The sequence below is a fragment of the Neomonachus schauinslandi genome, chromosome X, assembly GCF_002201575.2.
Source record: "Neomonachus schauinslandi chromosome X, ASM220157v2, whole genome shotgun sequence".
Taxonomy (NCBI): domain Eukaryota; kingdom Metazoa; phylum Chordata; class Mammalia; order Carnivora; family Phocidae; genus Neomonachus; species Neomonachus schauinslandi.
In genome coordinates, this window is record NC_058419.1 from 65,133,552 (window position 1) to 65,147,442 (window position 13,891).

Here is a 13,891-nt window from a genome sequence, read left to right on the forward strand (position 1 = left end):
GTGGGTCAGTACCCTTAATTCATTTTAGAAAATGTTTGGGCTACTGTCTCTTCAGGATTGTTTTTCTCCCATTTTCTCCATCCTCTCCATCCATGGCTTTCAACCTGAGAGCCTGGTGTATGAACCTTGTCATTCTTTCTGGTAGAACCTGAACCTTAATCATGGTCTCCTTAACACTGGAGGACTACCAAAATTCTTCTCTCCTAAGCTTTGTCCTAACTTTGTGAATATAATTATGTAAAACGTTTAGGAAATTGGAATATTCTTACTTTTTCTTTCTGCCTAAAGGTTAAACATTACTTAAGGCTTCACATACATTTGGAGCAGATTGCAAGCCTATTGAAATACAGCATTTTTTTCCTTTCCAAGTTTTAATTTAGATTCCAGTTAGTTAACATACAATGTAAATTTAGTTTCAGGTGTAGAATTTAGTGATTCAACACTTAAATACAACACCCAGTGCTTATCACAAGTACCCTGCTTAATCCCCATCACCTATTTCACCCATCCCCTCACCCACCTCCCCTCTGGTAACCATCAGTTTGTTCTCTATAGTGAAGAGTCTGTTTCTCGGTTTACCTCTCTTCCCCTCCTCCGCTGCCATTTTTGTTTCTTAAATTCTGCACATGAGTGAAATCATATGGTATTTGTCTTTCTCTGACTGACTTATTTTGCTTGGCATAATAGTCTTTAGCTCCATCCACATCATTGCAAATGGCAAGGTTTCATTCTTTTTTATGGCTGAATAATATTCCACTGTATATATACTACTACTTCTTTATTCATTCATTAGTCAGTGGACATTTGGGCTCTTTGTGTAATTTGGCTATTGTTGCTATAAACATTGGGGTACATGTATCCTTTCGAATAAATATTTTTGTATCCTTTGGGTAAATACCTAGTAGTGCAATTGCTGCACCATAGGGTAGTTCTATTTTTAACTTTTTGAGGACCCTCCATACTGTTTTCCAGAGTGGCTGCACCAGTTTGCATTCCCACCAACAGTGTAAGAGGGTTCCCTTTACTCCACATCCTCGCCAACATCTGTTGTTTCCCGTGTTGTTAATGGTAGCCATTCTGACTGGTGTGAGGTGATATCTCGTTGTAGTTTTAATGTACATTTCCCTGATGATGAGTGATGTTGAGCATCTTTTCATATGTCTGCTGGCCATCTGTGTCTTCTTTGGAAAAATGTCTGTTCATGTCTTCTGCCCATTTTTTAACTGGACTGTTTTTTGGGGGGTGTTGTGTTTTATAAGTTATTTATATATTTTGGATGCTAACCCTTTATCAGATATGTCATTTGCAAGTATCTTCTCCACTCCATAAGTTGCCCTTTTTAAAAAAAGAGTTATTTATTTATTTTTAGAGAGAGAGTATGAGTGAAGGGGAGGGAGGGGGAGAGAGGGAGAGACAAAGAGAGAGAAAGAGGAAGACAAGCAGACTCCCTGCTGAGTGCAGAGCCTGATGTGGGGCTTGATCCCACAACTTTGAGATCATGACCTGAACAGAAATCAAGAGTTGGATGCTTAACTGACTGAGCCACCCAGCCACCCCGTAGGTTGCCTTTTAATTTTGTTGATTGTTTCTTTCACCGTGCAGAAACTTTTTTTCTTGATGAAGTCCCAGTAGTTTATTTTTGGAAATAAAGCATATCTTGTAAATTTGGTTAATTGGATACAAAATGGGAATTTTTTTCAGGGTGATATTTTTTCCCTTATTTTGTTTTTGCTTTTTTGGTAGTGGTTAGGAAGATTTGGGTGATACTTTCTGAGCAATTATTTTGCTAGTTGCTGTGAATGTATGATTTGTCTAAGGAGTTTATAGTATTGGGATAAACAAAGGTTTACAGGTTATAAGAAAGGCCCTAAATGCTGTGTATCACTAGGTGTGAGACAATGAATAAAGCTATTTAACTTTGTTAGGGGTAGGAAACTTTAGGGAAGACTAAAAATCCTTTTTTTTTTAGTGGACACAAAGCCTAAAAACTCAAAACTCAAAAGTTACCATGTTAAAAAAAAAAAGTTACCCTGTTAATAAGAACTAATAGAATGAGACTACTACTAACTAGTAGTTACGAGTTTAGAAAATATCCACATATTTATCATTATTTTAATATTGTATAATTTAATACATGATTAATAAAGCAAACTGTATGAGTTGCTTGGTCCACTAAGCAGCTTTTAAAATTGTATTTTAAACTTTTTATGTGAATTACTATATTCATGCAGAAATGTTCACAATTCATAAGTGCAGTGTACAGTTTGATAAATTTTCACAAAATGAACACAACTGTGTAACCACCCAGTTGATGAAATAAAACTTCACTCATATCCCAAAGCATCCCCAATCTCATCACCCCCTCCTGATTGCTACCTTCCTACCCAAAATGAACTACTCTCCTGACTCCTAACAATATGGATTAGTTTTACTTATTTTTTAACTTTACACAGATGGAATTATACTTTAAATATATTTAAATTAAAAAAATAAAACAGTAGATTAGAAAATTTTCACCCAGGTTCTGAAACCCTAATATTAAAATCTAGGTTTATTTTTGCATATCCTCTTGCATTCTTTGCTTAGTTGTGTCTTTTTGGGGGGAAGCTCCTTTTTTTGTAGTTACAGACATTGTGTGCAGTTTGGTTTCCTAACATAAGCATTTTCTATATGGTTGTATGACCTTTATAGTTACAAAAGTTGCATGAGATTTACAGATAAATAAGAAAATACGGGCAAGGAAAAGGAAAAGTAGTGATCATTCTTAATGTTTATATAATGGGTATATCATAATTCAATTATTCTTCTATTGTTGAATGTTGCAAAGAATGTTTACTTGGATATAAAAATAATTTGGTGGGACACTTGGGTGGCTCAGTCGGTTAATCATCTGCCTTCAGTTCAGGTCATGATTTCCTGGTCCTCTGATCAAGGCCCACATTGGGCTCCCTGCTGAGGAGGGAGCCTGCTTCTCCCTCTCTCCCACCCCTGCTCATGCTCTCGTTCTCTCTCCCTCAAGTAACTAAATAAAATCTTTTTAAAAAGTACCCTGTAACAAAAGCCTATAGAAATGATCAATCTTTACATGTATCTGGATATCAAGAACCTCGGTTAGAAAAAGTTGTCAGTGGAGAAAACAACTTGTCTAAGCAACTAAAAGCATGATGAATGGGCATCATCCCTAAAAAGAGGCCATTGACAACAGTACAAGATGGTAGTGAAGGGATGAATAGACAAACTATAGGGCCAATTATAAATTCAGGCCTTATCCGAACACCTGTTTTTCCCTTTCTGCTTAATCATACCCACGTGTGGTAGCCTACAATGTGCATGTGTGTATGCATAATTGATTTGGGCATTTTTAACTGTTGTTTATATTCACCAAACTGCAGGGTAAATCTCTTTTTTTAAAAGATTTTATTTATTTATTTGACAAATAGAGACATAGCGAGAGAGGGAACACAAGCAGGGGGAGTAGGAGAAGGAGAAGCAGGCTTCCTGCCAAGCAGGGAGCCCGATGTGGGGCTCGATCCCAGGACCCTGTGATCATGACCTGAGCCGAAGGCAGACGCTTAATGACTGAGCCACCCAGGTGCCCCTCTTTTCTACTAGAACATATGGTATTTGCTTTAAAATTCAACTTTGCTTATTTTAGCATTCAACCATGCCACGTATATCCTATTTGCATGAGTAGGTATATTTTTGTATTTATGTAGTTTCCATAGTAAGGTGAATAAAAGTGAGGTGATGACATATAGGATTCTCTTATTAGAATAGGACAAACTTAGGTAGTTGAGTAGTAATTTGCGCTTTAGAGGTTGATTGTTGAAATTCTGGAGAATTTTTGAGAAGTTATTTTTCAAATAAAAATGAGTTGCTGTTCTCTTCAAATGGTGCACAGTTCAAGTGTATTCATTTTTGGAGGGTGGTTAAATATGCAAAAAGGCTATTTAATGTCTTAAAATATATCAGAGCACCTGGGTGGCTCAGTCGGTTAAGCGTCCGACTCTTGATCTCAGCTCAGGTCTTGATCTCAGGGTTGTGAGTTCAAGCCCCCAAAAAACAAAACAAAATAAAATATATACAAGGTTGGAGCAATAGTTGCAAGCATGTCCAGGAAGGTTATTTCAAAATACGTGTCAGGAAAACTCATACTTCATCTGTAAGTTATAGTGGGGTGGACATTTGTTTAAGATACTGATTTTCATTTGTACAGATGAAGTAATTTTCCAACTTTAATATTTTTATTATACCTTCATAGTAAATAATTGTCATGCTGCATAGATATTCCCTATTTTATTTTATATTTTTAATCACCCATCTTTTTTATTAAAGTGAAATTCACCTAACATAAAATTAAGTATTTTAAAGAGAACAATCCAGTGACATTTATTTTTATTTATTTATTTTTAAAAAATATTTATTTATTTGACAGAGAGAGAGGTTTGACAGAGAGAGAGTACAAGCAGGGGGAGCAGCAGACAGAGGGAGGGGGAGAAGCAGGCTCCCCGCTGAGCAGGGAGCCCAATGCGGCGCTCGATCCCAGGACCCTGGGATCATGGCCTGAGCCGAAGGCAGATGCTTAACCAACTGAGCCACCCAGGCGCCCCTCCAGTGATGTTTAGTTTAATACATTCATAAGGATTCCTTACTTTAGTAACAGTTTTTTTTAAATTGAAAGTAGGAGATTTATATATTCATTGTAATTTTCTTCATGAAAGAGTAGGAATATTAAAGTGGTATGTCTTTTGTGTCTGTATGAATTTCTCCTTAAACAATTTTTCTAAGATGGTGGGGTTACCTTAGGGATGGTGCTGTTATGTGAAGCTGCTACATCTGACATGGATATTGGAAAGCGAAAAAGTAAGTTATATATTATGCCAAAATGTAACAATTCTACCTTTTTTTTTTAGAATATATATATATATTTTTTGTTGTTGTTATGTTAGTCACCATACAGTACATCATTAGTTTTTGATGTAGTGTTCCATGATTCATTGTTTGTGCATAACACCCAGTGCTCCATGCAATACGTGCCCTCCTTAATACTACCTTTTTAATTTGATTTTTATTTTTTATTATTGAATTATAGTTGACATACAATGTTATATAACAGTTCTGTGTTTAACACAGGAAAAAAAATATCCTCTTAATCACTTCCCCCTCTTAGTTATATTATTTTACTACTTTATTATTTTAAAAGTAACATATACTTATTGTAAAAAATGGAGGAAATCAGAGTGTGAAACATTTGGGGGGAGAGTTACCCATTATTCCATCACTGAGAAGCTAAAATTTTTAATGTTTTAATATAGTTTCTTCCATTTGTAAAAACATATTTAAAACTGTATAAAATTTTGAATCTTGTACCCCCCTCTTTTAACTGGAGTTAAATAATTCACTAATATTTTCCTACACATAATTTTAAATTTGTACCCTATGCTGTAATTTAACTATTCTGATTCTGTTAAACATTTAAGGTTTTTTTCTAACTTCTATTATAATAAATATTTCCTTAGTGACTATTGTAGTATATTAAGCTTTATTCTCATTTCATATTAATTCCCTAAGGTAGATTCCTAAAAGTAGAATGACTGTATAGTCCTCTGTATTAGTATTTTTAATCCCCTTGATGTTTTAAACTGATGATGCTAAGTTGTTTCCTCAGATATTATGATAGTTTAGATTCCTACTAGTGGTATTTAAGAATGCTTGTTAAAAAAAAAAAACGCTTGTTTCACAGTAACTTTGTCAGCATTAGCTAAGCTCATTAAAAGTGTGTGTGTGTGTGTACTCGCTAATCAGATAAGGGGCAAATGTTACAGTATTTTGTACTTCTTTGGTTATTAATGGAGTTGAATATTTTTCTAAATGGTTATCAGCTATTTGTGTTTTCCCTTCTATAAAAAGTCTTTTTTTTTTGCCATTTATCTATTATTCTTAGTACTTTTTCTCTTGGTTTGTATGGACTTTTTATATATTAAAATATTCACACATTGGTATTTGTTGCAAGTAAATGCTAACAATGTAATTTTATTTTACTTACATAAAATACGTTTAAGTCAGAATTTTCCTTGTATGGCTACAAAGGTAAATGTCATCGAATTAACCTAGCTAAGTATAGTCTACTTTTTCATTTGAAAAAAGATGATGAGATTGGATTTCAAATTTGGGGATTCTTATTTTGCTGAATTGAAATGAATTTTTGCATATTGCAAAAATAGAACTAATGTATCAATTTTTTTATCCAGTCAATATACATCCTTTCATTACCTGACTTTTAAAAACTTGCCTATTTCAGTATTCATTATTGGGAAAAGGCCCTCTGGGTACTACACTGGTAGTATGAATTTAAATTATAAAACATCTTGGTGACATATATTAAAATAATCACAAATAATAATAACAAATACTTAAACATTTATTATGTACCAGAAACTGCCCTAAAGACTTTTAGATATATTATGTGAAAAAAGTAGAATACAAACATAAATACACTGATACTATATATATACACACACAGGTGTGTGCATGTGTGTATTTAATTAGATAAGAAAGACTTCTACAATGGTCATGTGTTAATACTCATTAAAAGATATATTTAACATTTACATTTTAGCCCCTAATTATATTATGTGAAACTTTAAGAAGGAAAAAGAATTGTTCCCTAAGTATAACAAGACTACAAGTTGTTTTTAGTCGGCCAATAAGTATGTTTCTTTAGAACTTCCACTGCCATAGCACACATGCTTTCCCACATCCCCACCTCTATGCTTCTTAGCCAGTCTTAGTCTGAGGACTTGAAGAGCCTCAAGTTATGAGAATCATGGCTGAGCATTGTGGGGTCAGCATCCAGAGGTAAGATTGTTAACTGCTATGCTAAACCAGAGCATATGAGATTAATGGAGAGAGCTATGAATTTAGAACTAGGATTCGTGGTATTTTCACCTCATTATTCAAAGGAGGAATCCATGTTGAATGAGTTCCTTACATAGGCAGTGTAGTTACCTGTAAATGAATAAAGTACTTTCAAGTGAGGGTGTCACAATGATGTTGTTAGATGTCTTTAAAACAATATCAATACAATAAGGCCACGTTTAAGGCTTTAGAAGAAATTTAATAAGTGAGTGATTTTCTTGTCAGTAGTAGAATTTTCTAACACTAAATTCTTTTTTTGTTTAAAGATTTATTAGCATGAGCATGCTCACATGAGTGGTGGGAGGGGCAGAGGGAGAGGGAAAGAAGCAGGCTCTGCTGAGCATGGAGCCTGACTCGAGGCTCGATCTCACAATCCTGAGATCATGACCTGTGCTGAAATCAAGAGTCAGATGCTTAACCTGCTGAGCCACCTTTGCACCCCTCTAACACTAAATTCTTGACTGTGATGACTTTAAAGGAATTTATTATTTCATACAATTAAATTGCACAAGTGTATAAATGGAACTACTCTATTATATTGTAATGGGTCAAATTAATTGGGGAGGCAGAATCCTAAAGATTTAAGAATGGGCATGAAAATTTTTGGAAACTTGAGGTTTACCACTAAATTATGTCCCTTGCTTTTCACTCTTGGAAATGTGACTAAAATTTATGCCCTAGTTCTTTATTATACTTAACATGCTCATTTTACACTTTTGTTTTTCTGTAGTAATGTGTGTGGCTGGTATTGGACTTGTTGTATTGTTCTTCAGTTGGATGCTGTCTATTTTCAGATCTAAATATCATGGATATCCATATAGGTATGATTATTTTATACTATTATATAGTGATTACCTATACTTACAATGATTAGAGTTGATGTTGCTTTATAATATTTTTTTTTTGCTTTACCTCCAAACTATTCTAGCTTCTAAAGCAGACATAGACTTTAACTTAGGTATGTTGCATGTAAAAGTTAACTTAAGATAATTATGATATAGTGGACAATAGTATGTGATTTCTCACAAACATCTTTGAGGGTTATTCTGACATCACCTAATTTAATCTAGAAATCTAAAAAACACTTAATGATTAGAATATTTTATACCTTGTCTGCATACTCTACTTTCTCTTGAGCAAATTATTTTTTAATGTTTTTTAAAACTTCTCACACCTCTACTTTTCAGGGCTCTTTAGATGGCATAAACAGAACATTTGATTAGAATCCAGTTTATAGAGAGTATAGGAAAGAGTGTTTAAGAAGATCTAAGTGTCTTGAAATGTTCATAGAGATCTCTAAGGCTCAGGGAAGAAATTACTCTCCTGGTCCTAAATTCTTGATTTTATTCTGTTAATAGCCTTGAGAAATGTACCTACATAATGGGGGATGTTGTGAATTAGTTTTATAATATGAGTGCCAGGTACCATAATTCATGTTCTTTTAATACAACATTGTCTTGTTGTATAAAGGATTGTGAACAACTAAAGATAAACTATATCAAGTGATATTTTCGAGAGACAAATTCATTCTTCATATTACCTTTAATGCATTTTTAGTAGATAAGTTTTTTAAACATTTCATTTACTTATTTAGAGAGAGAGAGAACGTGCACACAACGGGAGGGGCAGAGGGAGAGAGAGAATCTCAAGCAGGCTCCATGCCCAGTGCAGAGCCTGACACGGGGCTGGATCTCACAACCCTGAGATGATGACCTGAGCCGAAATTGGGTGCTTAACCAAATGAGCCATGCAGACGTCCCTTGAGTAGACAGTTTTGAATAACTCCCTGGTTGATTCATTATATTGTGACATTCCTGGATGCCTTTTGATCAATGAACAACATAAATTAATCTTCTTTTGCATTTTTTTTCTTCCAAACTTAATTTTATTTCTTTTTAAGTTTTTACTTAAATTCTAGTTAGTTAACATATGGTGTAATACTAGTTTCAGGTGTACAATTTAGTGATTCAACACCTCCATACAATACCCAGTGCTCATCACAAGTACACTCCTTAATTCCTGTCACCTATTTAACCCATCCCCCCACTCACCTCCATTCTGGTAACCCTCAGTTTGTTCTCTATAGTTAAGTCTTTTTCTTGGTCTACCTCTCTTTTTTTTCCTTTTGCTTGTTTTATTTCTTAAATTCCACATATGAGTGAAATCATATGGTATTTGTCTTTCTCCAACTGACTTATTTCACTTAGCAGAATACTCTCTGGCTCATCCATGTCATAGCAAATGGCAAGAATTCCTTCTTTTTTGGGCGCCTGGGTGGCTCAGTCGTTAGGCGTCTGCCTTCAGCTCAGGTCGTGGTCCCGGGGTCTTGGGATCGAGCCCCACATCGGGCTCCCTGCTCCGCGGGAAGCCTGCTTCTCCCTCTCCCACTTCCCCTGCTTGTGCTCTCTCTCTCGCTGTGTCTCTCTCTGTCAAATAAATAAATAAATAAATATCTTTAAAAAAAAAAGAATTCCTTCTTTTTTATGGCTGAATAATATTCTATTGTGTATGCATGCCACATCTTCTTTATCCATTCATCAGTTGATGGACACTTGGGCTGGCAAATGTAAATTAATTTAAGAACAAAACCTACCAGAACTTTGATTCTTGATTTATTCTTCTGTGTATTTATATTTTAAAATAATTTCTCCTCTATAGAATATTAACTGGGATGCAAGGGTAATCTTGCTGGGATTTCTATTGCTTATTTCATCACCATGGTTGATCGAATTATTAATCAGTGTCTCTCTTCATGAGATTTTTTAACAAGTTTATGTCTATTTCCTTCTCTCCTAAGACTATCTTAATATCTTGGTGTTTATCACTTTTTGTTATTAATACTAAAAGTTTATTATACATCCACCCAAATGGTCTTTTGTCTAAAGTCAAGATATTTATTAGAAGTAAGGCTTGTTGTTTTTTCAGAGACTAATAGATTCTTAATATTTTTGTTTCAGCTTTCTGATGAGTTAAAAAGGATCCCAGAGATATGTAGACACTGGAGTAATGGAAATTGAAAAATGAAAAGAGTGTGTGTGTTTGAAAAGAAGAATGAAATTTGTGTATTTTGTATTACCTCTTTTTTTCAAGTGGTTTAAATAGTTAATCATTTAACCAAAGAAGATTTGTAGTGCCTTAACAAGCAATTTCTTGTCGAAATCATGAAGTATTTGGATACAGTTCTCCTCTTAACCTTCCCTTCCTGATGAACTGTATGTAACAGTTAATTTAGTAGAATTAAGTACATTATAAAAATTTTATAACTACATTTTAATTAAAACAAGGTTCAGAACTGCTTTAGTTAACTATTGGCCATCTGATTTTATATTATCTTATCCAAAGGTAGGGGGAAAAAAGTCCTGACCAGGTGTTCCTACATAAGCCTATTACAGACAGATGCATCAGGAATGCATTCTTAGCTGTTCCATCTTTGCATGGATGTGTATACTTTGTACATCTTTCCTTTTGGTCAGAGAAATCGTTATGTACTATGTGATCTTCTGACACGTCTAGCCTTTAGAAAAGATTAGCCAGTCCTCCCCCTCCTTTCATGTTTCCTACTGAAATACAGTGCTAGCTATGCTTCTTGGTCGCTGTAGACATTAAAAAGTCTAAATACAGGATTATGATTTCTGCATGAGTGTGGTGTTAACTACTTTTGTTTGGAAAGATTTCAAGTTCATTCTGTCTCCTTAATTTATTTAAGGTAGGTCCCTCTCTAATAAAAATGTAGCTTAGTGCTAAAATCAGTGTAACTTAAAAATGGTCTAAATTGTTTCTACAAATTAGAGATTGTCACTTACTTCATTTGTACCCCACAGAAAAAAATAGGTTCATCTAGTTAAGTCGATTTCTGTATTACAGTTACAACATATTTCATTAACCCTTGTATTTAGGAAAAGGACTCCCCTAGATTGGGAAAAGCATATCCTGATATATTGAGTTGTTGCTTATGAATAGAAAGTAAATTGTTTCTTGAAAGTTGTTATGTTTTTGCTATTATTTTAGCCTTCATTCTTTCACTTTAAGTGGAGAAACAGTAAACATTTGAAGAGGTTTTATTTGAATTTTGTCTTTTTTTTCTGTCAGTGGAAATAACCATATATGCTAACCAAATTTTTGTGAAGAATGAAAGTTGATGGTTATCATTAGATCTAGCCATAACCTCCCCCATAGTTATGAAGAGTATCCTGAAATTTCACTATTATGGAAATATAATAATGACTGTGAAAAAATTTTTTTAAAAATCTTAGAAGTATTACATTAAAATAATACTTTGCCTACTACTATTTACCATCTAATAACTTTCCCATGTGGTCTAGAAGTCTTATATAATAGAGATTTGCAGAAGAGATGAATATAATTGCCTAAGAAGAAATGTTTTATGTGGATTTTTTGTTTTTGTTCCAAGATTTGGCAGGTCAGGGCATATAGTTGACCTTTTACTCTTTAGTGGATCCACTTTTTGTTAATTACTTCCCTATAAATTGTGTGATTCTGGATTCCTTATCTGCTGTTCTTGTAATTGTCTCAGGCCAAATAAGTTTATGCTGTGATTCTTACGAGATTTGTATGAAGATGCCCTGATTTGTACAGACTGACCAGGGTAATACTACTGCCATGTAATCTGTATAGCTTCAGATAATGTGCCATGAGCATTGAAAGAATGACACTTTTTTGTATTTGTTTTGTCTCCCTTAAGAGCACATTCTTCTTGTGCAAGGAGAAGAGTTGCATTCTGGCTAAAATCTGTAGAAAGCAGATTTACTAAACTTAGAGTTACTTTTGTGGAAGTTTTGAAATTCGCTTTCATCTGAAGTGCCTTAAGTAGACTCTTAATTTACTTTTCTAGTAATGTTTTAAATATTTGTTACGCATTTTAAAAATACTATTCAAAATGACACATTGTAGTAGCAAAGATAACCAAATGTCTGGCTGTTTGCTTTTTGACCATATCAATAAACTTTTACAATCTAAACTCTTAAGTTTTTTTATTAACATGTGAAGAGGGGTTAATTTAAAACACTAAATTAGGATTGTAATATTAGGTTATTTCATTTTTTAGAAAAGATTATTTGAGAGAGAGAGAGAGCATGCTCACGAGCAGGGGGAGGGGCAGAGGGAGAGGGAGAGAATCTCAAGCAGATTCCCTGCTAAGTGTGGAGCCTGATGCAGGGCTCTATCTCACAACCCTTAGATCATGACCTGAGCTGAAATCAAGAGTCAGTCACTTAACAGACTGAGCCATCCAGGTGCCTCTAGGTTATTTAATTTTGAGAATATAATTAAATTTCTTATTGTCCTAATGACAGTAAATTTGATAGGCTAATTTCCTTAAGTATTTCTAAATTGAGATACATTCTTCCAGGATTCCATATGTTATCTTTCATTAATGTTCTCACCCAATATGTTAGTCAAAACAGCCAAGATAAGTAGATGAATGGCTGTCTTCAATGGTTGATCTAGTTTTGTCCCAGTTGGTGAACATTGTGACTAGGTTATATGAGACTGGACAATAGTACATTTGCAAACATGGGATGGGAACACTGGACAGGAAGTAGTGAGATCCGGCTTTTAAACAGCTTTTAGTTCTTATTCTCTGTCTAGTTATGTGACCATAGGCAAGTCACTTGAAATAGGTTCTCTCAGGACCTATTTTTTTATTCTAAGGTGATTGCATTTGGACTAAATTACTTCAGTGTTCCTTCCAGCACCACTGTTTTAGGTGCAAAATATTAAAGATATATTTAAATTTGAATACATATGATTTGTGATATTCAGGTTTGGTATTGAATTAAATCAGTTGAAATGTAGGAGGTTTTGTAATCAGATTTCAGAAGAAGCTGTGAAATGCTTGTGGAGGCCATTATAACTGCAAGTTGTTTAATATGCATTGAAATATTTTTTAGAAAGGATATACTTGAAACTAAAATGTTAATATCAGATCTTGATTTAAATGCCCAAGTATAAGCAAGAATGAAATCAACTGTATGTAGCAGTATGCTACTATTGTAGAAAATCAAAGCCAAAGGAACCTTAAGATACCATTTAATCAGTCCCTTCATTTTAACTGCTGAAGAAAATCTGCCTTAGATGGGTGATGCAGTTCACTGGAGGTTATTCCAAGGAAAGGCCTACAGGTTTCCAGTTTTGCTGCGAATTTCCTTTGGATTAGGTTTCAGTGAGAGATGTAAATGACTCCCTGGAGACATGGAAATCATAGTCTACCTTGATTGTTTCCTGACATCTAGATCCTGAGAAAAGAGTCCTAATGAGAGAGGCATTTCCCTAGAATGGCTGATGTAGGCTTCAGAAGGGAGGAATTTCAGTGAACTCCCTTTAATCTGTGAAAGTAGAATTTAGGGGCACCTGGCTGGCTCAGTCAGTAGAACATGCAACTCTTGAGTTCAAGCCCCACATTGGGCCTAGAGCTTACTGTACAAAAAAAAAAAAATGGTAAAGATGGCAAATCGTATGCATATTTTACCACACTTCAAAACTAAAACACTAGTGCCTTGGCCCCAACCCCATATTGGCATTTACTCACTGACACCACTTTGTATTTCATCATTGTCCTGAAAATACGAGTACAGTCGGATAAAGTCTGACTTATGGTTAAAATGTTGAAGCATGGTCTTCAGGCTCTTTTGGGGGACAATTTAAGGACATTCAGATAAACCTTGCCTGCACAGGCAGTGATGATTAGTATATTCCAATAAGTGCTTTGTAAATAATGACTTACAGCTGGAAGAAACTCATTGAGCTGTGTGGGCATCACCGAATATCCAGACTCAGAAATGATCCATTTGGTTTGAGCCTTCCAGTTTATGACGCCTGGCCATGGCTCTGTGGCCAGCAGTTGCAGCTGAGAACTTCAGGTCTGAAGTTCTTTTTGTGACCTTCAAATAAAATTAATAAAATGTTTTTTCCCCCCTCAAACACATCTCACACATAATTTCTGGGAAGTTTTCCT

At 34.6% G+C, this 13,891-nt stretch overlaps 1 protein-coding gene across 4 annotated transcripts in view; it reads left to right on the forward strand.

Moving 5' to 3' along the window:
• The window catches only part of MAGT1 (magnesium transporter 1), a 60,353-nt gene extending 48,464 nt beyond the window's left edge, over window positions 1-11,889 (forward strand). For 3 of the 4 annotated variants that reach the window (XM_021688030.1, XM_021688102.1, XM_021688166.1), the window contains 3 exons: window positions 4,789-4,863; window positions 7,649-7,739; window positions 9,876-11,889. In XM_021688030.1, the coding sequence (XP_021543705.1) occupies window positions 4,789-4,863; window positions 7,649-7,739; window positions 9,876-9,891 (182 nt within the window). In that variant the 3' untranslated portion in view covers window positions 9,892-11,889. The remainder of the gene's footprint in view (window positions 1-4,788; window positions 4,864-7,648; window positions 7,740-9,875) is intronic. The other variant, XM_021688243.2, reaches the window with a different exon arrangement.
• The last annotated feature ends 2,002 nt before the right edge of the window (window positions 11,890-13,891 follow it).